Below are 27245 nucleotides of genomic sequence, written 5' to 3' on the forward strand. Positions count from 1 at the left end.
GCTCGCCGGCCGGCAGAGCCGGGAACGGCGGGGTCCCGTGAGGCAAAGGGGGGGGCTCGGCAGCGCCGCGGCTGCGGCCGTGTGGACGTGACGCGCCGCCACGCCGCCGGCCAGGCGTGCCCGCGAAGGGCCCGGGGCCGGTGGGGCTCTGCCCCCCTCCCGGCGGCGAGGACGAGGCCCGGCGGCGGCGGGGGGAAGCGCTGTTTCCGCCTGAGCGGGCAGGGCGGGCAGGGGATCGCTCCCCGCATGCACGGCCACACGTAGGCGGCCGGGGCGAGCCGGGCGGGCGGGGAGGGGGCCGCGGCTGCCGAGCCGCACGTAGGGTGGGTGGGCGCGGCCTCGCCCGCGGCGCGGAGGCGGGCGGAGGGGGCTCCGCTGCCCCGCGCACGTCGGGGCGAGCAGCGACCGAGGCGGCTGGGGAGAGCAGCGCTGGCGCCGGAGAGCCGCCGCGGCCCGAGTGAGTACGGACCTGCGGTACGGGGCAGGCGGGCGAGCAGCGGGTACCGGCTCGGGGCGGTCGCAAGGTGTTTTTTTGAGGAGTCGGGTTTTGGTGCTGTCTTCCCCGGGAAGCCCGGCAGTTCCCGGGGACGGGGCTCTGGTTTTCAGGGTGCCGTAGCCGTGACCGCTGCCGGCGGGCGGGCTCGCCCCCGCGGCCGGGGCTTGGCCGGAGCCGGGCGGCTGCGGTCCTGCGGGAGCGGGGCTGGGCGGCAGCAGCGGCGCCCGCGGTGGGGAGCGGGTCCCCGGGAGGGCGCCCGGAGGCTTCTCCGTCCCGCGGGGCTGCCTGCCCGGCCCGCGGGGGTGGCCCTGCGCTCGGGGGTCCTTCGCGGGTGGAAAAAGGCCGGGCAGGCGTGGGACGGTGCCTTTCGGATGTGTGAACCTGCAGGAGTTTCGCACCGTGATCGGGTTAACGATTCACGTTTGGCTTTCTTAAATAATCGTGCACCGCAGAATGAATTTTAAATTCTGCTGGCTCTCGTACTGTGATGTCCTCCAATTCACCCTTAGCATCAACTCATTGATCTAAAGGTCGCTCCTGAAAGGTAGGCACTCGAAGCCATCAGCTCCTACGATGACGGTAGCTTCCACAGTGCTTCAGGCACAAAAGCATCTTTCCATATTTCTTACATTTCCCGAAAGGTTGCTGGAATCCAACCTTTAGTTGCCTGTACAGATGAGTAGGAGAAGAATGGCCATCAGCTAAGCAGCCGTTGTCTTTAAGCGCCGCTGATTGCCACTTCCACTGATGATGGGAGCAGAAGCATTAGCTGAGCTGTTACCTCTGAACTGGGCAGGTTTTGGCAGCTGCAGGGGGAGAGCTGCACCTGCTGGCTTTGGTTTGCCTTTTTTTTTTCCCCCTGAAAAGGCATTTTCATCTATCATTTGGATTCATGTTGAGAGACCTAGGGCAGTGACCCCATTTATGCAGTAGGAGACCCTGGCTTCAACAGATTGTACCGATTTTGAAACAGAATGCCAACGCTGTTGGGAAAACAGTTATAATGTACTCTCCCCAATGGACTTACGGATTCAAAGCACAAGAAAGTTAATAATTGACGCATCACGGAGCAAGTTCGTCATTACTTACAAGCCAAGCCCTACTTAGTTACAGGAGTTATCCCTTCATTTAAAAGGAGCGGAGGAGCTTGGCTCTGGAGTGATGTAGAATTTGTAAAGCTTGAGCGTGTTTTCTGACTTTTGTATTTTAAGCGTGCAGTGAGTGTTCTGATTTCTCAGAGACAGTGTTTCAAGAAACGCTAGATGGAAATTTCTTTTTCTAAGGCAGATGGGGCTGCGTATCATGACACTTTCATTCTGTAAGATGATGTAAGACGTAGCGAGGAGGAGGAGGCTGTTGCGCCCATATGTTAACGTGTGCTAAGTCTTTCCTTGCAGAAAGTTTGGCTACAGTTTAAAGAATGAAAATGCGGAGGAATAAAAAAAAGCAAGTGTCTCTTTGTAGAATTCCTCTTCTGTGGTGTATACAGTGAAATACAGCGTCAATTTTTAGGCTAATTAATACTCTACTCGATAAATTGTGTGTTTTCTTCTAGTGCTCCTTCAGATTTTTCGTTAGTACATTTTAATTCTGAAGACTGCCTTCCAAACTGAAAAAAAAAAAATTAAAAAATAATTAGATGAGGTAAGGAAGAGTGTGCTGGTTACTGTATCTTCTTCATATTCTTATTTAACTTCTAAATAAAAGGATGAAGTCCTGATTGCCCTATTAATTCCTAGCTTGTAAGTTGCAGGTTAAAAAGCCATTTATCCTGCATAGATATAAATAACAGGGGGTTCTCCAGTTGCACATGGCACAAGGCAACTCTTTGGTTTTTTTTTTTAAATACCTTGTCTGATTGTATTAGAACACATTTTCAAATTGAAAACATTAAATCGTTTTCATGGGTTTTTATGAAAATCATGGACATATTAAATATGCGTATTCAAACTTCTGTATGTACAAGTGTATCACTAATGCCAAATAACAAGATCATATTTCACTGTGACGGCACTTGCACAAGCCTCCTGCTTTCAGACTTCCCAACAAAGCAAAAACATTGCAAAAGATTTTTAATCTGTGCAATAGGAAGAGGTATTGATTTCCCAAGACAGCAAGAGTCACGAGGTCCTGTCGAGTTATTTGCATGTACTGAGAGCAACTGAAATCACCTGGAGGTGTCACCTGGGATTCAGGCTAGTTTCTGTTTTGTTACTAAGGGCATTCTTGATGTGATTACTCAAAGAGGTTTCATAAATGTTCTCGGTCCCTCTGGCTCCGCAGCTGTTGCTCTCTTCTCTCTACCTTACCACAGGAAAGCCCGCATGGTCCCCAATGTCCGATTTGTTGAAATTGTATGTGCTTAGCCTCTTTTGTTCATGCCTGCGGTCTGCTTAGTTCATGTGGGATAACCATTGTGTCTAAGGTGAACAGGATTCAGCTGTAAGGGCAAGACAGAACTTACAAATGCTTTTGGAAAATAAGGCTACATATATGCTTAGTGTCAAAGTTTCTGACTTCAGTGGCAGGTAAGTCAGACCTCAAACACGCAAGCAGTTTTAGTCACGCTGCACAGTGATTATTTAGTTCACCTTAAAAAGTGGTTTTGCCATCTCCCATCATTTAGAACGGGGATAATGGATGAACAGAAACACGAATTAGAAACAAACCCTCTCTTTTATTGAATTTTATACTGTTACACAATCAAAAAGAAATACAGTCACAAGTATGTCAAAATGTTTCAAGAGAAATATCAATTGCAATACGTTGTACTTGGTTCCAGAAAAGAATTCCATTAAAATATACCACTTCTTCATGAGAGAATACTGCTATTATTCACAAAATCTACCATACTGTATAAACCCAGTAGCAAACTCTTTAACTTTTTGGTAACCTGGCAAGCCTTGCTCAAGGTAAACGGGGAAGCAGAAGGAAAATGACAACTCATTTCTAGAATTTGGATCAAAAATCACAGTTCTCCAGAACGGAGCTTTCCAGGGAGTCAAGTGCCTAATTGCTCACAGTAATTTTTAATGAAAGCTGGATACCCAACTGACATGAATTCCTATGAACGTGGTCTTCCTACAGAGTACTCCTGGCCTGTGAAATGTTTATTTTCATGCTGGACCATTATGGTTTGAATAATGCGCCTAAGGGCAGTGACATTTGAGTGAGATGTGTGTTCTGTTCAGTAGCAGCTCATCAGCGGGGACGGGAACAGATGGTTGAGCTCGGGCCCGTCCAGCTATAGCCTGGTTCGCAGCGGTCAGGTACTCACCGCTTCCACAGCACTCCTCATCCAAGGAAACCATTCATCCAGCGGTGTAACAGTGGAGAAAGCTTGCCAACAGATACTGGTGAAACAGCCCACATTTCTGCCTTTGGCTACCACTGTGTTTAGCTGTTTAATTAAACAGCTTTTTAAATAACAAAAAATTACTATTAAATATGCAGTAGTTTAACCTGTAATCATCAGCCTTTTTTGATTCCTACAGTTGTAGTTCATTGGAGGCAGAGCTGATCAATTCATCCAAAATAAGCTCTGAAGTCTTTAAATTGTTACCAGTTTTATGGACAAAGTTTTAATTGTCCTTTCTGGCCTTAATCTGCGATATCTTTAATTCAGTAATTACTTAGGGAGAGTGTAATGTGTGTACACAGACACACAGGAAAGGAAACTTAATGGCAAATTGTTTCCCTTTCACACAAAGGTTTTCCAAGATCAACATACAGTCCAAACCTGTTGCACTACAGGGGAGGAAAGTACCTTAGAAAGGTTTACTTTGGACTCCGGGCTACCTTAACTTACTCAGTATATTACACCTGAGATCAACTCACTGGACAGGGGACTTAAGTGACTTCTTAGGAGCTACAGCTGTAGTTAATTATAACTACTTTCAGGTAAAGGAATGAATGATGTCATCATAAATACTAGTTTAAAAATGCCTTTACCTTTTAACAAAACTATCACTGTAGTTGATAAAAACATCAGTTAGAATCCACATGTAAAAACAATAATTGTGCTATGCCATGAAGGAGTGGCTTGACTACTGCTGTAGTCATGAGAACCTTCTGGAAGTGAACTTTGTTATTCTCCTCCGTTTATCATTTCCACATAATCTAGCACATTTCATTTGCAGAAGGAAACACTATTTACCTACAATTTCTTCTTTACTATTGGTGAAGAATAAATGCTCTAATGTAGTGCCTCAACATTTTAAAGGTAGCAAGTCAAAGAAATTATTCAAAATCACTAAGAAAACATTTAGAAATCAATGTATTCTAGAAGCTTGTCCTCCAAAGTAAGTTTAGAATCAGGCTATGCATTCCTAAAGTCTAAGCAAGGGAAAAAAATTAAAAAACAAACAAAAAAAAGCAGCTAAAAGGTGTACTTCTAGATTTTACAAACTTAGATCTGCATTTAGCAAAGCTCTTAAAAGGCCAGAGCAACTACTGTTACTTTTCTATGCTTTCTTCAGTGTCTCTAGGAGGTTTGGTGTTTGGTTTTTTTATTTTTATTTTTTTTTCCTAGAGTAAACCAATAGAGCTACTGCAGTTCATTCCATTAATTGCTTGTTTCAGTCACTTTTACCAGGACAGAAAACAAAATGCTATGCCTTGTTACTATGTCTAATAAAAATTGTGACAGTTGGGAAGATTCTTAGATGAAACATGGCTCATTTAAATCCACAGCTGCTGTCATTAAGACCAGAGATGATTCCAGCAGGTTCATCATCATAAATCATGTGGGTCACTTAAGTTTTCTGCCTCTTTATAACATGGATTTTTCTCTGTGAAAATTTACTGCCCTCTTAAAGTACACTGAAGAGGAGCTGAGAGATCCAAAAACAGGTCAGGCTCCTCCAAGATAAGGTCAAGAGAGCAGCAGAGCAACATCAAGCAGGAAAGTATGAAGTTTCTCTTGGGAGGTGAAAAGGGGTAACCCACCAGGCCAGCAAGAAAAGCAGAACCCGCTCGTACCTGTCACACGTCTACAAGACTCTCCTCGCTACCTCACAGAAGCATGATGTCAATCCATGCAGAGCTGAGCGTAAGGGATGACCCTGCCCGCTGGTGCTTCACCTCAGCCTTGAGCAACCTCGCTGTTAAACCTTTTAACTGCTGACAGAGAAAGAGATGCCATGGAAAGAATGCCATCCAAGAAACTCTCACCCAACAGGCAGGCAGTAGCTCTGCCGCTTTTATCCAGAGCGCTTTATAAGCTTTGTACACTTAAAGGCTGCATTGAAGATTTTAATATTCAGCAGCAGGTGTATATATTCAAAATGTTCTCTGCACAAAGCTTCAACTCCAGGTTAGTGCACCTACGTGTTTCCTCCTCTCTTTGTGCAACTTCTACTCAAACTTTAAGTATGCAACTGTCTAAACTACCCCGCCTTATCATTTTTTTAGTTGGTAGCTAAACTAAACTGTATTAGTTTAATACAGTTGTGTCAGTTCAAAACAAGCACTTTTCAGTGAAACGGTAACAGTAATTTTAGAAAACTGGTTAAGCTTATGTACCATTGTATTGACTTCGAAAGACTCAAGGGAGTCCTATGAAGCCAAAGTTTCCAAACTAAAACCGAAATAATTCTTGTGATGCTCCACACTTGATTTCTTACATTGAGATAATTTTAAAATAGTTTGAAGAATGCACATAATATCTGACCATATTTACACATGACAAGCTTTATCATCAAGTACCAGCTTAATTTTTTAATAACGCAGTTTTGTGATAAAAATCCATCTTTAATTGATCACTTCTGTGAATTTTACTTTTTCCTGCTTTCCAGTGTTACCTTGATAAAGCTTCCAGAGACAAGCCTTTAAGCTGTTCATAAGGAAGAATCTTTCCACTCTGAAGTAACACAAATACACTGTCTTTCAAGTTTGCTAACTGGTGTGATAACAGATTTAAAAATTTAACATCTTTGGCGAGCGGTAGTACAACACCGTCTATGATACTTCAGTACTGAATAGGCTCAAATAATTAACACGGAGATGTTACAGTCGGAATAAGGAAGCAGTGATTTCCAATCAACTCTAAGTTAAAAAGGGAACACGGATGAACAATAACCACTAACAAAAATATAAATTATCTCATTTCTCTCAGATAACACACTCCCCAAGGGGGCCTGGTCCACATATAGTTTATTGATGTAAGAAAACAATACAGTTAGTGTTAGATCCAACCACAAAGAGCAAAAGAAGGAGTGAATGAAGGTTTTGTACAGTACATATAGGAAAATAAGATGGTTGTGACAACTATATATTTCTAAATAAAAAGGCTTCTAAATATATTCAAGTTATTGAAATCTACATGAAAACATATGGATGTTAATAGCAACAAGGTGCATAAAACCAAAACATCAAAATATTGCGCAACTCAATGAAGTACTAGATAAAACTCTGCTAACAATGCAAGATGTTTTACAATCTGCTTGAAATATCACCTATACCACACAGGGTAAGCTGAACATTTAGATTTAAGATCATACACAATATTAGCATTAACTTCAACAACTACAGGCAGGGAATTTTTATTTTTTTTTAAGCTGGCAAAGTGACTACTTTAAGAACATCAAACTCTCTCTAAATTGAGAACATATCCAAATAAAATGCTGCTAGCCCTTTCCAGATAAAGCCTTTCCTTTGACTAACCACACTCATTTAAGTCAAAAGCATAAGACAGCATTTAAGAACAATTTATATTACAACGTGACTAAAATAATGACATAATCCAGGTTTAAACATGATTTCATAGGCAAACAAAAGAAGATTCTTCTTAAAAACTAGTTTTTATAAACGCAGAATATATTGCATGAGGAACTGCTGGTATTTTTTAAGAAAATATATTGTGCGATTGTGGCTACAACGCACTGCTGCAAAGCATTGTTGTTTCTTATAAAAACTGTTAAAATAAAAAAAACTTACTTGAACATAAAGAGTAAGAGAGCACAAGTCTTCCAGCTACCTATGAAGAGCAGGATGGAAGTATTGCCAGTTTTTCTGGTGTTGACATTTTACTAATGATAAGTTTTGGTGACCAACTCCCCAGCCAAAAAATAAATATTTTTTTTTAAAATCAGGTGCATATTTCAAAGCTGCTATTGCAAGTGTGTTTTAAATGTAATGGACTTAAAAGTGTGTGTACCAAAGAATTATAAAAATGCACTCTAGTTTGAGTTATTGTTACATAAAGAACATATTAAAAAGACTGTCAAAATAAGTAGAAAGGGGATCAAAACTGAACTAACTGAATTAGTGCAGTACTGTAGCCAGGCTTCTAAAATCAGATATAGAAAATATAAATAGACTGCTTTAGGTGATGATTCACCAGTGTCCAAAAAAGGAACAAGTATTGTGAAAGCTCAGTTAACTTGATCCAGAGCTCTGAGCAGTTCTTCACCCTGTAGCAGGTTTCTGTTGCCTTGTATGGGAGCGTTTACTTCGCAATCGTAACTCGTGAGTTGGGGCAGTCCACTTTCATCCATCGACTGCCCTAGAAGTTTACTCGCTATGTCTGAAGAGGGAGGGGAAGGAGAAAAAGTGCACTTTATTGACCACACTTAATCTGTCCTCCAAAATTGTTCATAAAGGAGGCAAGTTTGGATGTGTTTTCATCACTCGGTTCTCTTTCACTCAGCCCCCCTCCACCCCCTCTACATACTAAAAGAAGATACCAACCAGTTGATAGTAGAATGATTGTCTTTTGCTCCACTCCATTATGACCATTTGTTTTGCATCCCTTTACACGTTTCCAAGCAAGTGATGCATTTCCTCCGCGGTCACCTGTCTGCTGGAATAAAGACCCCTAGAAAGAAAGAAATCTTCTTTATTGAATACTGTATCTTTCTAGCCTTCCACGTCCCTCTTCCAAACTAACAGCTCCTGTCACTAGTTACTAATGTAGGCATTGTTACAATTTAAAGTGGACTTCATTCAGAACTTGGGGAGAAACATATTTCCAAGTACACTAGCCTTGAAAATTCTTTTAAAAGAAAACTGAATCAGATTTTGAGACCTTATTTCCCTTACAGAAAACAATTACTAAGTCCTGGTTATCATCAGTTAACCACGCTCAAGATCAGCATGTACATGTACACATACACACCCATTTAATTACCACTGCTCTTGCATGAGTAAGCATCAGGTTTTCACTGAAGTCACTAATGGTTTTCTGCACTGGAATTAGTCGTGTAGACGGGAGATTCAGGAACCTCAGTAGGTTGATTCTATCTAAATTTAAGATGTAAATTCTGCTTGCGCTCCAGTTATTGCCACCAAGCCATCTGACCCAAGTCTTGTGGGGAACGCAGTCCTAAGCCATTCTATTGCAGATATGGCTCCTTAGCATATTGTTTTGACAGCAGCACAGAAGATATGGAGATTAGAAAGCTTTTAAGGGCTCTGTATAATTAGGATAAGTAAGAAGAAGCTGCCACTGAAACAGATGGGATGGAAGGAAAAAACACCATCTTAGTATCAAGTTTGCTAGCAAAAGTAGTTGAATCTGCAAAGTTTTGTCTTGTTAGTAGTACTGCCTGCTGCAAAAAGAGGAAAAGGTATTTCAGAATGCTGCCATTATCCTGAACGCTTAAAATAGTAAAGAACATATGTTTTCAGGGTATGAAACATCCATGCAAGTCAAAAGGACAGTTGTATAATAGAAGTTATAGTTAAACAACTCGGACTTAGAAGCTGCTTTTCATAGTAAGGTCAGTCACCTACATCGTTGCTGGTTTATTTTTTTTACTATGAATGCAATACAGCCCTTCATATTAAGAAAGATATAGCTTCTATCTTTTTCAGTGTAATGATTTCGATCATTATTTCATAATCTTACTAGAAAACATCTTGCCCTTGTCTAATTCTCCTGTTTTCTAGAAAACTAAAGTAGTATTTTACTTGTGTCTTCACTTATTTTCACTCTTTGCAAAGTAAGTCCTGCTTCCTTACAGCTAACAAGTTGTGGCGAGTTTTTGCACAATCCCAGCATACCACGTGTTGTAAGCCTGGATTTAACATCATTTTTCTTCTGTGCGTGTGCAAGGCCTAGTTCCTCCTCTCAGAAATCCATTGTGGAGAAGCCGCCGAACAACAAAAGCACTTGCTTGAAATAACATCAGTAAGACCCAGCTACATGGAACGTTCAGCTTCTGACTGTGCAGAAACCATCAAAACCGTTTATAATACTTTTGTCAGATACAGAAAAAACAAAAAGGTTTAGCAAAGGATCAAGTTTGAACCTATTAAAAAGGCACTAAGCATAGAAGCCTGAACGCTATCACAGCAGTTAATACAGAACTGCTTGTGTTCTGTGTACTTAATGACATCCCATGCTATTTTGAATATTTTACCAGCAACACTATCTGACAGCTGTAGCACCGTCGCATGAGAAAAAGGCAACGGAAGGCAATAAAATTTCTTGCAGAGCTGTGAATTCTTACAGCGCTACTGGAAGCAACAGAACAACATGCATGAAAGTGCAAAGCATTTAGCAAATGAGAACAATGGCATAAGTATGATTTTTTTTTTTTTTTTAAATAAAGTCTGCTTGCCTCATAGAAAAAACTGGACACGTAAACGCTTTCTCAGGTCTTCTAGAGGAGAGCGATGATAAAGACAGCATACAGTGATTTGTCTCATGCCCAAACCAGAATGCTAATACAGGAATAATTCATAGTTCAGAAGGAAAATAATCCTGCACTGTAAGACATGATGGATGAGTACACCTAGGAGATGGACCACTAGAGCAACAAAGAATCTCAAAGGCCACATTGCAGTAGAGGAACTAACTGTGCAAAACTTTGAAGAAGTGGGAGTTTGCAATGAAGGCAAGAAGAGAGATAACTATGTAATGGCAAAGCTCAAGACTTTGACATACTAAGAACTGACAGCAAGAGACAAAGATTATGGAGACAAAATACCCTTGCAGAAAATAACAAGCTAGATAGCCCCGATTAAGTGACACAAATCTAAGAATACCTAAAAGGCTTCTTTTGCATAGCTAGAACAGATGATGATGAGCTACTCACAATCACACGTGCTAATACTAGAGTGTGCATGAAATGAAAGTGGTAGTAATATACATTTGCTAGGTTACATGAATTCTATTCCCTTATGGTTCAGATGGTCTTGTTATCTGATCAAACAGGAATCTCAGACTTGATGGAAAAATGAAAGCACAGAAAGAAGCATAAGAACACTATCTCCAGTATTGACAAATACTAAAACTGAGTTTCAGTTAAAAATTGAAATAAATATGCCAATTATAAATTTAAATATGATGTCTTACATTTGTGCATATTCTACTGAAGAACATACATGTTCACAAAAGAGTATCTTCTACCTAAAGAAATGTGCTTGGGTATAGAGTGCACTTTTGAAACAGCTGACAGTAAAAGAGAACTAAAATCAGAGCATCTGCATATATGTGGGAATTTCACTATCGAACAGTTATCTCTGATCCCAAGATTCCACTGCATACTAACAGCTAAACTCAGGAGTCTGCACTGATGCCTTATTTCAGAAATTGCAAGGTTAAAAGTGAATATTTTAAAATGGTAAAACAAAACTCACAATTCCAACTGCCTGAAAAAGTGAACCATCATGTTCCATTTTTCGTTTTCTCTGAGCATTATGCAAAGCTAGCATCTTTGGATTTAGTTCTTCATCCATTGCAGTAGATCTAAGAAAAATTGATTCAGGCTGTTAAGACGTTTCTACTATCCTCAAGCCATTCTTCTGTTGTGGACACTTATATACAACATCACAGAACTGAATTTATGAACTATACTACTTTTCTTTCATAATTGACTCATTTCAACAATCATTGTCTACAAGCATAGCAAATGTTAGCTTTTAATCTTGCTGTGAAGCTCAGAATGAGTTATAACAAAAATTTTAAAGTCTTTGCAGAAAAAAAACAAAGCATAAAAGTTCAGCAATTCACTTTCAACAGAAAGAAGGGAGGGAAGGGTGAGGAAAAGTCTATACTGAGTATTTCTATGCACAGATAAAGGTTCTGTGTATCAGAGGTCTGATGTTCAACTTTGTAGGATTTTCTATCACGGTAAGTATCTGCTACAAATTCCACAGTCCATCATTATGAAATACGGCTCGCTTTAAAAGCAATACATGTAGCATACAGACTGCAGTCACCTCTTACCTCGTAACGAAGCGGACAAGAAAAGCACCAGAAATATTGTGTGGGTATAACTACTTGTAAATGGCCTACTTTTAAAAAGGCTGCACGTCAGATACAAGAGCAGAACAAAATTACAAACAGAGTTTGCGTATAGCAGCCGCCTATTACATAAGATGTTTATGTAAAAGCTACTGCGAAATCATCTTAAGGGAAGCTTACTATATCAAAAAAAATTGTTTGCAATGTCCAAATTTAAATGTATCAATTCCTACTCTGAAGTAGGATGCTGAAGACAACACACAACAGTTGCCAGTATTTAAAAGTATATATCTAATTTCTTCAACAGATACTAGGGCTTAAGCTTCACTTTTAAAATACCTTTTATTCAGAGTGACTGTTAGCAAACTGGGCGCTCCTGGACAAGATTTTTCCGTCTGATCCAACGTTCCTTTTCCTGCTCTGATCGGAGATGCAGTTCGACTCCTGTTCCCACCGTAAGGTGATGCTGGGGCACTACTCGTTTCACTGATTATGTGCACAGGAGATGAAGGAATGATTAGCATCTTCACGTCATCCACACGCTCTGTCACTGGTTTTATTTCATCAGCGGTACTTGATGGTGTCTGAGTCTGCTGAAATATGGTAATGGTGGCTGCATTTTGAGAGCCGGAAGAACTGCTTTCCAGCGGAGATAGCTGATCAAAGGACCGCAACTGGAAGTCATCATCCATTGGGATGTAAGGAGCCAACATCTCCAAATCTAAATCGGTTTCCTGAAAAACACGAGAGGTAAAAATTATATATATGTCAGAACATCTCAGCTATGACTTCACAGCTTCATTAAGGCTCTTCCTTTTACCAAATCCTTACAATACTTTTTTTGCAATTTATTTTAATAAAAATATTACATAAAAGAGGAAGGAGGTTCCTGAAGACGTTCTAAGAGAAGCACATTGAGAATATGTATTAAGATGATACAGAATTTTAAACTAATGTACATTACCTGAGTAGAGAATGGGTTTTTTGCTTCTGTATCTATTGCAAAGAGTTTCTCCACTAATTCCAGTTTGAATTCATTAGCCATATCATTATCCACATCAAAGCAGTAGTCGTTGGGACTACTGGGCTGTGAAAACAGTTTGAGTGCAGTTTTAAGGTTCTGTCATTACATCATTTTTGCACTGTATCTACAGATTCTCTGAAAAATGTTCTGATGTAAAAACTAATTCCAAGCTATAGTTGCACAATATTAAAACGGGAAAGGAAAACACATTTATCGGTAGACATTCAAATTTACCCCACTTGGGAAGCACACGATTAGCTGGAACCTGGAAGTAGCCTCTACAGTAATTTATTGCAACTAATTTGCTGTTCACAGACGTTGTCTCTGAACCATTCTTTCCTAGAAAGACCAATCCTAAGCTCTTCGTATTTCTATCAGGTGGTATTGTATGCATTTGCAAGACTCAAGTTAACGAAAAGATAATTCTCAGTATGAAAATTTATGTTTTTCCTCAGATCATAGTGTGAGCTTAACCAAGTCACAACTTAGAAATAATATTAAATTCCTGTCTTTGCTGCATTCTTAACCAGATTTGCTCCACAAGCCCCAACAGCACATACATTTTAATGACAGGGTATCCAAATTACGTAACTAACCTCAGGTGAACTTTGGCTGGTACTTGCATCAGAAGGGCTGGTTGGTTGCTCTTGCACCTGAGGCATGGTAAAAGAAAGTTCAAGTGGCTCTGTGTTTGGCTCCAGCTTTGATACAACTTCTCTATTGAGTGCAGGATCAGCATTGCTACGAAGTGGCTTTGTAGTTTCAGAGGCAGGTAGTGGGGACATTGCCATATTTATATTCTGTAATTTCTCACTGGATGAGGGGAGCATTACATCGTTATACAAAGGAACTTCATCACATTGTTGTTCATCAGACTCTATAAAAATTAAAAGAAACCATCAACCTAAGTAACAATACTGAGCGTGTCTACGGACCTCATTAAATTTAAACAGCGGCTGAAGTACCACTAGGCAAGTGATATTGCGGGGTTATTTTTCAAAATTTACTGTAAAATACTAACTTTACTAATTAGCATGCTCTCCAACTTAAACACACACCCACCATTACTGCTGAAATCTAGAGAGATAATTGTGTCTCCGGCAGCTGGGGCCAGCACAGTTAAAGCATCTGGTTCCTGTTTAAGTTTTTCAAAAAGGTTGTTGGTATCATCCAGGTCATCTTTGCTGAATATTTTGGTGATTTTTATATCGGGAGACTCCACTGGTTTCAGCATACACTCAGTTTGTCCAAGGGAAAAAATCAAGTCCTTTTGAACAATTCCACTGTCAGACAGAGAGGAAGATGACTGTTAAAGAACAGCTAAAAGGAATAAATTCAGGCATAACAGTTTTGTAAGTTGCCAAGTGATTTAAAAAAAAAAACAACAAACAAAAACAAAAAACCCGAAACCACTACATACACCACAATGCAAAATTACCAGGGTGGGAGCTTTAAGGATTCTTTTTTTCTTACTCATTCTTTCCTCAAATGTAATAGACAAAGCAAGTACTAATTGTGGTGCCACCAAAAAAAGTAACAAAAATAAATATGCTTTTCTGAATGTATAGAGAAAGAAAGAAAAAAGAAAAAAAAAAGAAAAAAGTTAGGTATTTCCTAAAACACTTTTCTTTGTTTTAAATGAATGTACTGTATGTTGATAGACTGATACTGGTACGTTCACTAAAGTTTTGAAAAACTAATTTACGACTACTATACAGTTGCAGAAAAACAGTTAACAAGTGTGCCTTCAGTTAAAGCTTTGAATTAAAAGAGGAATTCCAATGAAGAAAAAGATAAATAGGATTAAGAAAGACACCCTTACTGCTGCTCTGACTCCATAACTAAAAGTTATTAGTGAAATTAACTGTTCCGGACTGCGGACAAAGATTAGAGAGTTGTCTAGAACGCACACAAATTCTCAAATGCTTCCATCGTGACAGTCCAGAACAGGGTGGTCCTGTGCTCATTTGCCTGCAAGAGATCTTCCTCCTGACCTCACTAGGTCAAAAAAAGTGTTTTGTTTTCAAATAGAATTTCTAATCTTAGGACCGGCAATATTCTAAGCAAAAATTTCACTCGTAGAAAAAATAGTAACATCATCACATATTCAACAGGGGACCACATTCTCAGTTGAAAAAAAAAAAAAAAAAAAAGACGTAGTGCCATAAGTATCTGACATCATCTCCAATAAAAATGATGACAAAGAATAGCGATGACCTCTCAACTTACCTCAGCACGTAGTTCACGCACACTATGCACTGTGGCTGAGAATTCTTAGTGTTGTATATAACAGTTGCTTGAGTTTCAACCCAGACATAGCCACCTTGTTTAGCAAGCATTCTGTACTGTCCTGTTGTCACCTGCCCTTTTGTGAACACTAAAAGCAGAAAAGACAGCGGCTTTAATTACAGGCAGAAAAAACCGACACCACTAAAGATAAGTATTCACTGCAGATTCAAATCTGCAATTAAAGGAAAGCCCTCGTTCTGCTGCTGCTTTCCCCCGGTGCTGTATCTCATCTCTTGTAGTTGGAGGGCTTCAAATGCATCTTTTCACTTACTATCGTGGTGCGTTTTGGTCAGATGATCGGAATCCAGCGCGTGGTAGTACTCGTAGATTGAGCGACCCAGGAGTTCCTCTGGCTCATACCCCATCAACTCTGTAATTCTTTAAAACAAGGGGAAAACATTGCTCAGTAAAAGCAGGCGTGGAGTAGCACAAATACTAGATGCTTGCACATCTAGAAAAATCCCAAGAGTCACTTCCATACACGTTAGCAGCAATTTTGGTTTACGGGGAGTTTTCATTTTGAAATAAATGGCTTTTTTTTTTTTTTTTTTTTTTGCTTCTTTAAAAGAGAAATTTCAGCAGGCATAGGATTTTACTTCTCACTGAGTATTTATAAATCATGCTGTGATAGGTACACTACGCCCCCCCACTTCACCCCGCCCGAAGACCGGGGCTTTTCACATGGTGACCACCGGCTTTCATTTTCCCGCCTTTTATGCCCTCCATCTGCACCCCTCGGTAGGGGGAGCCGCAGAGGCGGGCCCTGCAGCCAACAGACAGGGCCCACAGCCAATGAGACGCCTCGGCTCACAGAAGCCTCTGGAACACACCAGTGGCGCCCACAGCTGGGATCCGACCCTCGGCGCCGCCGACAGGAGACCCCCTGGGAGCGGTCTTCCCAAGGGCGGCGGGCCCGTGTTCCCAACCGCTCCCCTCGGGCTGGGGCGCCGCCTGAGGAACCTCCCCGGGATTGAGTGCCCTCCCCTCCTTCGGGTGAGTGATTTCTTCTGGAGATAGCCCTGAGTGAGCCCCCCTGCTCCGGGTGAGCGACTCCATCTTCTGGGTGCCCGCGGCAGGGAGAGTTTCCCCCCTTGTGAGTGAGCGGGTCTGCGCGCTTTGCATCGTCATTTTCGTGTGTATTGACGTGTAGTAACAATACCCCACTGACCCCTCGAGCCTCTTATGTGTTAAATGTTATCGGAGTGTTGACTGATTGCAGTTTACCCCTGTTTCTCATTGTTTTCTGTCGTGTGGTTTTGGCTGTTCTGTGAAATAAAGTCGTTTGAGCTTGTCCTTCGCTTGGGTTAGTTTTAGTGTACCTCCGTGACATGTCCTGTGGTGGACGGGATTAAGTAAATCCCTGCTTTCTAGACTTTTTTTTGCTTAAAGGTAGACCAGCTACTTATGGACTAGCTTATCCAGCTTACACAAATATGAGAATTTAATAAAAGACAAGACATGCTTCAACAGTTTTAAACCTGCAACTAAGAGAAATTAGGAATCAGATTTATTCTTCCGCTACCAGCTTTTAAAGAAAACAGTATTTTCTTCAGCCCCCAGAGGGCAGTGCTAACCAGGGGAATGCCTTTATTTTGCCCCATTCTACATGCAGAATGTGACCAAATAAGTGCCTTTTATGTGACACCATCAGTCCTAGAAAGGTAAAGTTACTGCAGAGGACAGAAAACAACCTGCACTAATATCGCTTTGCTTCTAACTGCAACATCTAATTAGAAGTTCATTTTTGTTATAAAGGAAGCAGGCAGTAACAAATAATACCAAATTTAAAACACAATAACCCCCAAACAAACCAACCAACCAGCCCACCCCAAACAACAAACAACCTCAAGGCCGATGATCTCCTTCACTTCTGTTTTTCAAATCTGTCATGCTAAGTTTCCAGAGGATAGTAAGAGCAGTCTTATGTGTTTGACCACATTCATGATTTATACCAGAACACAAAATCTCATTTTCAACAGCAGATGTATTGTATTAAAAGTACAGTTGACCTTTTAGGGTTTTTTGGACTAGAGAAAGCAGATGCTGATCTCCTGAGGAAGGGAGAGGGGGAAGTGGTGGCAATAAAACACATCTGACAAGTATTACACACACACTCTTTCCAGTCACCAAAATGCACCACCATCTTTGACACACCTAAAATTCTTCCTGTTTTTCAAGCGTCCAGACGTATCTTCTCATTTCAATTTAATTGCTGCCACTAAAGACCAGTTTGAATAGGCAGTTAACTGCAGGCAAAGGATTTATTCCAAAGTAATAGCCCTACACCTTCCTTAGATTTAAAAATCTGGCTTTTAAATAAGACACCCTCATCAGTTAGTAAAAGCCAAAGCATCCCAGGAATTATTCCATTGCACAGATGGATCAAGTTAACACGTAAGACTAAATAAATATATAAGGCCAACATGTACCAGCCCTGCAAATCCTTCGAATGAATTTAAGTACAAAATATATATTACCTTTCATCACAATAGGAAAATTTCATATCGAGACTGTGACGACTGAGGAACGTTTTGCTGTCCAAGGGGACCTCAATGTTTGATGGATGAGGAATAGGTTCACAGATCAACACCAGACATGTCATAGAAGGCTTTTTGTAGCCACAGGTAGTTTGATTACTGCATGTGTCATATACACGAATGTGTCCAGTGCAGTGCAGTACCTATGGGAAAGTTGCATTTTAAAAAGAGACTAGGTTCTTGTCTGTCAGACAACACAATCGTATTTCCATTAGCACACCCGGAGCGAAGTCCTTCCCCTCCCCACCCCTCGATGCGATAGCAACAACAGAAAGGCAGTAGTGCTTTCAAACGGATGGCTACAGGAGAGCGGCAGCTCTCCTCACGCTACGCAGACTGCGATGAGTACACAGGCTGCCAACTGTTTCCTCTCGGGCACTGGCTGAAAGAACACTAGACATTTCTGTGAACTGTTCTTCTTTGAAAGTTACGTTAATGACAACACTGATAAGCAATTGCCTCAGCAAAACGTATCTTACTATTTAAATTTGAAAGTTATGGTAATAGTAGCAACCTCCATTTTAGATCTTCCGCAGAAGTGATAGATCAAATATAGTCTTCAAGAGAAAAGAAGTTTTGCATTTTGTAGTTTGTTTGGGTTTTTTTTTTTTTAACCATTCTGAAGTAGAAATTGTTCACAGACAGCAGCAAAGAAAGAAGTTGTTTGATCCAGAATAACTGAATTTAGGTTATAAAGGAGAATTGTGAGCCACAATACCACTCGATACAGTAAAAGGTTACTTTTTGTCCAGAGGAGAAAATGCATTCACTGCAGAAAGTTATCAGGCTGGGCTCTTTTTGTTCCAACTGTTACAAAAGGGATAGCCAGCAGCTTCGGAAAGAATGGGATTGAAGTCCTTCAGAGAGACCTCAACTGTCACACAGTGTCAAATCAAAAGAAATCAGGTATCAGCGTAAGTGGTGTCAAGTATTTTTTTCTCAGAGGAGAAGGCTTTATGCAAACACATTTAGTAATTATAATTTCTAGCAAGTAAATGACCTCTAATTTAAAATGGAGAATTCATTAAAGTTTTGAAAAACTCATTTTAAAACATTGTTTCAGTTACCTCCGTGATGTATTCAGCATTAAAATTCAGCATATTGAAGCACAATCATTTAATTAGTTACTTAGTGAAACTCAAGCTCATTACATGAAGTAAAAATTTTGAAATACAGTGTTATGACATCTGAAGAGGAAGCTGCCAAACTACATAAATATTTCTTTGCATTAGTTACCTTCCATGTAGCAGACTTTATATTCACTGTTCTTCCCCTGCTAGTCAGTGTACACTTCATTCTGAGAAAAAAGCTGCGCTCCGTGTTTTGCTCTTTGCCCTTTTTCACAGGACCTAGCAAAATCAAATAGTAAACCAATTCTTAAGCTCTTGGATCATCTTCCAAAGGCATAAAAAAAACACAAGCCAAAAAAACATGTTCTAGAACTCTACGACTAGGGGAAGACCTAACAGCACTTTCGATAGTAACACTTTTCAGAATGAGTTTTACTGTGAGGTAGGCAAAAAACTGAAGTTTCAATGTTTTAAGATCAGTATTGTATTTGTAGCCAACTCCACACTCCCAGATTTCAGCAAAAAGGGGTGGGGAGAAAGAGAGACTGATTGAAAATGTAATATATCTTAAAATTGTGACAGAGGACAAGAAAAGCACGTGCAGAATGAGAAGTACTGTTGAGTTGGTTTCCATTGAAATGCATCAGTAACTCACTGCTAGGAAGGTTCAAATCAAACACATTTTCTGCCCACAGCTCTTCAGGACTGCAGTATTTTAAGTTTTTCAATTCAGAATTAACAACTCTGCTGTTTACATGCATCTGAATATTTCCACAGTGATTTGCACTTGATTTACAAGGACCAAGTTTTTAATCACATTATTAGCATTCGGGGGGGGGGGGGGGCGGGGGACGACAAGAAATCCTAATACAAATTAATATTAGCAGCACTAATTTTTTAGCCTTACGTGGTAATAGCAGGCTTTAAGTTTTTGCCTTTACAGGGGAGAACCTTTCATTGTTGATGAGTTGATTACTAGCTAGGCTATTCTGGGCAAAGAAAATGCAAACTGATCCTATCAGGAGAGCTGCAAGCAGCTTGCTGTGCGTGGAAGAAGAAAATAAAGCACCTAGGATGAGGAGCAGTGGAAGAGTGAGTTTGCTGAGGCGTGCTAAGGAGCGAGGACCAAATCATGGCAGAGGGTGGAAGTTCAGAACATGTGAGCTTACTTCCGATACAAGTTCATAAAATAATTTGCTCTCATCTTCCACAGACAATAGCAGCCATGAAATTCTTCATGGTGGCTTGCACTGCAACTACTAGTTTGACAAAATTCATTAGAAAAAACTTTAAAGCCCCTATGCTGCATTGTCTACTGCTTCTAGCAGAGGCAAAGACTAACAGGGACAAGCCTACTTTATGCCACATCAAAATATCCACAATAAATATTCCTTTGCACGGGAAAGAAAAAAAAGCAGAGTTCAGAAAAGCAGACAAAACTTACTTAATTCAGTATGTTTTTAAAAGAGTTAAACCAATCTAGAAATTCATAGTTGAAGATCACGCAACGTTATTGTTACCAAGTCCTGATGCTTAAGGCTCTGCTTTAAGAAGCAACTGTAAAAGATGGAGCAACTTTCAAGTCTGATTCAGCATCGGGCATTATTTTTAAAATCGCCAGCTTTGAAAGTTCAAAAAGCAACTTCGCAAAATCAGAATGCAGTTCAGTTTCTGCCAATCACATTTATATTCGTTTGCACCTGTACAATCCCAAAGGGGAGTATTTAATACTCAATTCAAAACCAAAATAATTCCACTGATGTAAGAGCTGCAGTAGAATGCAACCTGGGAATATTAATAAATATAAAAACGTACTATTATTACTGTAATTTAAACTTTTGTCTGCCAATTTCTTTTGCGAAACAGATTTTGCAATAATGCTTTCCAGACATCTTATTCCAGTCTGGTCAATTTAGACATGCTAGAGTTGGTTTGCCTGAAACTCAGTAATATGACATTTTTTAAGAATAAGCTTTTGCAACAAGACCAGTTCTTATACTGCCTTAGTGAAGTTGTTTCCCCACTCACCCACCCCCAGGTGCATTATTGTATTCCAAAGCAGAGGGGGAAGTCTAATCTAGCCTTAGAAATATACTTCAATACCAAGGGCAGACAAGTTTAGAAAATGCTTACAAAATCCAAGTCAGGGCCCTTAATGCTATGATATCTTATCAGGTCCCTTCCACTGAATTAAACAGAATGACAACATAAAAGACTTCTGATTTGCAGTGCTACACGAAAGCAGACGTCAGGCTTGGTAATTTATCGCTATCTAGATTCAGAGTCCATATAACCCTTGCTTGATGAAACAGGAATGAGAGAGGTCAGATTTCAGGCTTCTAACAACTGAATAAAACAGATCTCCTTGGAGGCATACAGGCTGCCACGCCTTTATAGTCATTAACAAACCTTTAGAAGACATAAAAGCAGTAACTCATGGGCATTTGTTAAATTCAAAAGCATACAGAATATGTGAACATGGTGTTCTACTCCCTCGGATGGAGAAGAGTCAGAAATCTGTGAAAAGATACCAATTTCATGCACCAATTAAAAGGTGCAGAGAAGCATCAATCCCAAAGCCCTTTTGGGGCTGTCCAAGTATTCCCCCATTAGTTTTTCCGTGTCCTAAACAGAGTATCTTTTTTGTGTCTTAAGCGTACCACCACAGATTTCTGGAAGAAAGCATTTGCTTTTAAGTTGTCCTGTAAAGGCAAGCCCAGACCAAGACAAATGCACCAATTTAACTGCTCCATATCCTTCTATAGCAATCACTTAAGATCATTCTCATTCAACCCACCCCTAATTTTATTCCTCTAGGCACGCTAATTCTTTCCACCCTCAATAATTCCGTTTCAGTCATTAATTTTGTTTTAGATTAAGGAGTACTAATGAAGTCTCATCTCTCCTACAATTAGGACATTGCCTAAACATTCTGGTTATTTCTGTTGTTAGTATATCTGAACAAGGTTTGTTTTGAGATTTAAGCAGCAAAACATACTAGTTTGTTCTCTCAACACCTTTTTTGGCAGATATCCAACTGTACTAATGCCAACAGGAACTATCCATAAGTAAATTAAATCGATTTTTTCTTTCTTCTCACCATTTCTGTGTGTAAGCATTTCTCTCAGCTCTTCATGGTCACATGGATGAGTGAAATCAAATACACTGTGCCCCGTCAACTCAAACTGCAAAAAATAAGAGTTATATGGGTGTCTAACTTTACATATACAAAAATGGAACAACTTTTTCAGATTTGAAACAGTCTTAGGAAATGACAGTATTTCACCTGAGTGAGTCCCATACACTTGTTCACGTTTTCAGACGTGTAAATCATGTCCCCATCTTCAGACAGAACCATGACAAATCCATCAAGAGCTTTCAAGTAGAAACAGTTCAGTTCCTTCTCCATTTTGGCTTCTGTCTCCAGCTCACCTACAAGCAGCCACACATTTTCATTTAAGTAAACATCAGCCATTCTTCACTTACCATCAGGAATGATTTCTGGCACCAGTCAGTCTTGCAGGAGTATTCAAAACCAGTATAATTCACTCATCCAAGTGATCAATTAAATTCTTCAAGCTCCAGTAATGGTATCACAAATCACAGAAAATCAGAGAGAGGTTAAACCTCTGTGTTTTTAGGCATAAACCAACAAACCTTAAGGAAAAAGTCTACATGGCATTTATTTCAAAAAGGCATTACAAACATTTGTCGGGGCTTCCTGGGAGGCATTTCAGCGTATGGCTACCAAAGTTACTCCTCCGTATGGTATAGGTAGGCACGCATGAGTACAAATAACCAGTACAGCATCCATGGCATGCTATACAGACACTGGTTCATAAGCTAGCTCAGATACTCCTGTAGTTGCATGGGAAGGTGTACTGCAGAGACAGACTCAGCTAACTTCACCTTCAGTGGAGTACAAATTACAAAAAAATTCCTTGCAGTTTATATTAAGGAGAAACACCTACAGTTAGCTAAGCCAGCCCTGCACCAACCACCTACAGTTTGGTAAAGCACAGCTGTAGCAACCAACTCCAGGGGGAAAAAAAGAGGATTAAATGAAAGAAATTAACTTTGGGAGAAGGGTCAAATAGCTGAGACTGAAAATGGCACTATGGCTGGGATGAGCCAAGTGGGATAATCAGAACAGAAAGGGAAAAACAAAGTCCACTGAATCGTGGCCATATTTTTTCCTGTGCCATCGCCAATAGCCTATTTCTACTGTAAGGTCTTCCACTTTTCCATAGAAAGGATGCAACTATTAATGTATTTATTTAACTGCTGATAGGTTTGAGAAGTAGCTTCTTCCCCAATCTACCTCCAGCCCCTCTTCCAGCTTCTGCTGGGTTATTCACTTACCAGCATCTAGCAGCTTTCTCATGCGCAAGTAGCTGATGGTCAGTCTCATAATGGATGCCTTGTCCAGGTGTGCGCTCACGGTGTGCGGCAGGGGCAGCTGATGAGCAAGCTCGTAGAACACTTCCGATTCCTTGCTCCTTCGGCACCGGGCTGCATCTCTTGACTTCTCTTTTCTGCGTTCCGAGCTAATCCTGTATAAACAAAGTTTGGGGTTAATATAAGAAACAGAGTTCTCTGTGCAAGTTAAATGTGAAGCTAAGCTGCCCAGTAGGCAATTAACCAGTTATCAAAGTTGAATAATTTAAAACCTCGGTTTAAAAGTGTAAATATAATTCTGTGTATAGAGTTCTGCCACGGTTGGGCTCTGCCAGAACTAAATTCAAACCCATAGAGTCTTCCAACAAGATCAGTTCTCCAGACATCTATGTACTCAGAACAGTTCCTGAAGTGCTTCTCTCGTACCTTGACTGCCGCCTCTCTAGCCTCCAAATCCTGTTTCCTTCCTCTCTCCTAACCCCTTAAGTCCATTCAGAATACTGCAGCGTAAGTTATCTCCAGCTTGATGCTCGAGTAGTATCGTGTACACTCTCCAAGTTCTTCCCTTTTTACCATCCTCACAAAGCCCACCTAACAGGTCAGATAAGCAAGGATATTGATTTAGCATACGGTGTCCTGCTTTTCAAGCAATCCAAGAAGTCCCTTTCCCAGCTGTCTTTCTGCAGCATAGTCCCTTCCATAGTCTCCCCTATACGGGAAAACTCCAGCTGTTAAGAAGTTGCCTCATTCTCCTTCCATTGCCTCTGTTAGACTCACCTCCCCCAGGATGCATGAAGTAAAGGACAGGTCACTAAGAGCAAGCACCGAAAGAACAGAGACTCTCCATCAGTCGGTATCACGGATAATTCCCCCTTTTCCCAGTACCCACACTGGTTCACGCTTGTCTCATGCATGTCATATGAGTTTTGAACTAAGCATTTTGAGACGGGAGCTCCAAATTTTTCTTACGTTTGAACAAGAACTTAATGCTGCCGTGGTTCCTGAGGAAATTATGCCACTGCAGTTAAATGTGCCTTTATTTTTAAATGGACGACACAAAAGCATATGGTATTATTGTCCATTTTTCTTTTTCTACATTTATGTCTTCTGAAGGCACCCTATCTTCATTTTGCATACACCTGAGATACAAAAGGCAGCTGCACTCATCTGTAGGATCCCCTTTTTATCACTGACTAACATGAAAGTTGTAAGGTAAACATATGCCTGTAAACACTGCTATTATAATTCAAAGTTGCATGCCCTTTAATGTTATCATAAAGAGATTAAGTGTCATTAGTTGAAAAAGACAGAAAATAAACCACTGCATTATTTACTACCAACAGTTTTGGAATTACTTTTTTCAAATTTCACTAGACTTAAAAGTCACATACTACCACTGCCAAATTCACATTGCTAAGTCTGTGGATCTGTGCAAAAACACGTTTTTCATTAGCACACACCTTGTGAGAGGTTCCACAAATGACAGAGGAAAGCTATTCACAAGCTGATACTGCCTGGGAAATACCAAACCAGATTCAAAGTAAGCAGTCAAATACATACCTAAAAGAACACATTTTCAGTCCTTTACCTGAAATGCTACCCACAATAGCCAAAAAACTTCATTTTTTCCAACTTCATAAAACTGTGGGGCATCCCCATCCATCCCCACTCCCACCATCCTCTCCTCCTACCCCCTGCCACTGCCAGCAGAAGAATACACTAGAAGCTTGATTTTCAGAATCCTAAGTTTTATAAGAGCTAAGAATAGGATTATGTTCTCTCCTTTGGTGGCAAAATCAGGCCACTACGTCACAGAAATACTATTTCTATGTAATGAGAAACATTAATAAATCAACATAATACTAATGGAGATCTCTGGAAAACTAACTTATGCGTATTATAGTAGTAAAAAATGCCAAATATATAATAGTTCTATCTGTTTCTGTGAATATAAGCTTGTGTTCCTCAGAAGAGTAGCCTAAAATATCTGATAATACTTCCCATCTTGCAGATTTTTTTCACATTCAATTTCCCCGTGACAACAGATGTTCCTGCTCTAGTCATGGATACCTTGGTCTGAGAAGCTTGAGACTCCTGACATACAGGTATATCCTGAAACAGCCATTATGAGAAGTGTGACCTTTAACAATACTGAAAAAATATTTTAGCTATATAACCTGATGGATTAAACATTTCTTACTGTGAAGACAGGCCTCAAGTACCTTTTCTCTTGGTGGAAACTAAGGGTGGAGATGAAAAACCATCTGGATTCTCTTTGTCCCCTTTCTTGGACCACAGACTTCACTGACAAAGGTAAAACAAGTAATTATGCTGCCTTAGACAGCTTCACCTTTATACCTCTGATTTTTCTTTTTAGCTACTCATTCAAGATCCCTTCACCTGCAGAAATTTTCTTCTACAATAGAAACCCAAGGGAGAATTACTGGAAGTAATTGGTTTCCATCTGCCTAGATGCCTGCAGTTTTGTCACGTCTTCCTTTTCAACGGCAGACACTCTAAGTTAAAAACCCCATGCTTTGGCAATAATACTGTGCACTTCAAGTAAGAGATGAAAATAAACGCTAACCTCACAAGTTGCAATTTCAGCCCTTTCCCTTGTATTTTCTTTCTGAAAGCTTAATGTTCGTGAAAATGTTTCAGCTAGTTTCTAGATTTTTGCCTGGTTTTAGCACACTTAGCAGCAGACTTCAACATAAACAGTCAAAACTTCTCATAACCATTTAATTATTAATTACCGACTGAAATGCTGCTCAAATCAAGCTCATAGCACCTCCGTTAAAAATTAATCCTGGAGTAAGAGAATCAAGTGCTGCCTGCTGGAGCGGTGACTGACTTTGCGATGAGCAAAACTCAAGGAAAAGTGGGATGTTGATACAAACCGGTGCTGTCTGAGCAGCAGTCTCCTCTCTCTCTTACTAGGTACTTCCTTTCTAGAAAGGCTGCTACTGTAGATACATATTTAAACTGTACAGCACAACAGTTTGCTATTTTTAGCTGCTGTTTAAAACTAAGCTGTAACCAATCTGAGTAAAACCCAGCAATTTAAATAGGAAGATTAACTACCAGCTTCAAAGAGCATTTCTTTAATGGATCAAATTAATGGGGAAAATGTCTTTCACAAATGAGGTTTAATTACCAAGTGAAGTCAGAGTTGCCTCAACATGGGATGTCACCAAATTAAAAAAAAAAAAAGGGCAAAAAAAAAATTAAAATACTGTTGCAACTACTCTAAGCTTTGTTACTTACAGTTGCATAAAGTAAATGAAAAAATACAATCAGCATGTGTGGCTGCCCACAAATTTCTGTGTAGCCAATTAAAGGATGGTGAATTCACTCCTAAGTGAGCTATCCCTCAACTTGGGGGGGGGGGGGGGGGGAGAGGAACTCAAGGAAGAGGACTTTGAACAGCGAGATGTGAACTACCACAAAATCAGCTCAAATGAATCGTATCATTTAAGAGACATTTTCAGAACCGCCCATGTGTAAAACTCATGGTCTTCACAACAGAAATACCATTCTGTAGAAACAACAGGAACCCAAGCTCCATTTAAAACAAACCCCAAACTAAGAGCTGTATTGCAACTTTCTGCTATCAGTCTTGCACAAAAAAAAAACATCTAAAGACTCAGAAGAAAATCTCAGCTGAAGAGTGGATTATACATGCAATGAAAATATCAGAAATGCCGGTGCTAGACAGGAAATTGCATGCATTTTCAGGTACGATGCTTCCTGCGCAATTTCAGTGCCAGGCATTCATTTCCATTTTTTATTTCTGCCACCAGAATACAGAAGCAGAGAGCAATCAAAAGCAGATTATGCATCATAGCTCACAGAAAGCAGTGTTTCACTGACAGTTTAAAACCCAATACTAGGCACTTTTTATACGTAAGAGATCTTTACATGCAATAGTTGAATAAACATCTGAGTTCCAAAGACCCAGAGCAAAAAGGTATTTCACCACCAGGATTCACTGCAGCTGAACCGAGAGCTCGGCTGAAGGATATTACCCAGGCTCCCGCTCACTGCCTCAAATCAAAAAGGCTTTAAAATACAGCTAGGTGAATATAAACAAAGTTTTACAGGTAGCAAGAATTGACCCAACAGCCTTCAGAACAAAGCACGCCAGCAGCAATCCCACATGCACCAGTTACAGATGTTAACACGGCCGCTCTACTCGAATGTGCAACTCCTGTCATTATGGTCATATGAACCATTTGGG

The 27245-nt window shown here is 40.3% G+C and overlaps 1 protein-coding gene and 1 long non-coding RNA gene across 2 annotated transcripts in view; one reads left to right on the plus strand and one right to left on the minus strand.

The window, feature by feature from the left end:
* Positions 1 to 365: 365 nt before the first annotated feature.
* On the plus strand, positions 366 to 25656 carry LOC148056889 (uncharacterized). Its single transcript, XR_015702377.1, has 4 exons — positions 366 to 457; positions 25017 to 25110; positions 25213 to 25318; positions 25412 to 25656. It is a non-coding gene; the product is annotated as an uncharacterized LOC148056889 (long non-coding RNA).
* HIF1A (hypoxia inducible factor 1 subunit alpha) overlaps positions 3154 to 27245 on the minus strand; it is a 35052-nt gene continuing 10960 nt past the window's right edge. The window contains exons 2-15 of the mRNA XM_087747958.1: positions 22970 to 23160; positions 21894 to 22039; positions 21708 to 21792; positions 18774 to 18886; positions 17478 to 17680; positions 15272 to 15378; positions 14941 to 15088; positions 13774 to 13994; positions 13308 to 13588; positions 12652 to 12774; positions 12027 to 12421; positions 11081 to 11189; positions 8186 to 8312; positions 3154 to 8021 (exon numbers count right to left, since the gene is read on the minus strand). Coding sequence (XP_087604084.1) covers positions 7870 to 8021; positions 8186 to 8312; positions 11081 to 11189; positions 12027 to 12421; positions 12652 to 12774; positions 13308 to 13588; positions 13774 to 13994; positions 14941 to 15088; positions 15272 to 15378; positions 17478 to 17680; positions 18774 to 18886; positions 21708 to 21792; positions 21894 to 22039; positions 22970 to 23160 — 2401 coding nt within the window. The 3' untranslated portion in view covers positions 3154 to 7869. The remainder of the gene's footprint in view (positions 8022 to 8185; positions 8313 to 11080; positions 11190 to 12026; positions 12422 to 12651; positions 12775 to 13307; positions 13589 to 13773; positions 13995 to 14940; positions 15089 to 15271; positions 15379 to 17477; positions 17681 to 18773; positions 18887 to 21707; positions 21793 to 21893; positions 22040 to 22969; positions 23161 to 27245) is intronic.

This window comes from Nipponia nippon, unplaced genomic scaffold, assembly GCF_047370975.1.
Source record: "Nipponia nippon isolate SJK-2023a ecotype South Korea unplaced genomic scaffold, ASM4737097v1 scaffold_11, whole genome shotgun sequence".
Classification (NCBI taxonomy): Eukaryota; Metazoa; Chordata; class Aves; order Pelecaniformes; family Threskiornithidae; genus Nipponia; species Nipponia nippon.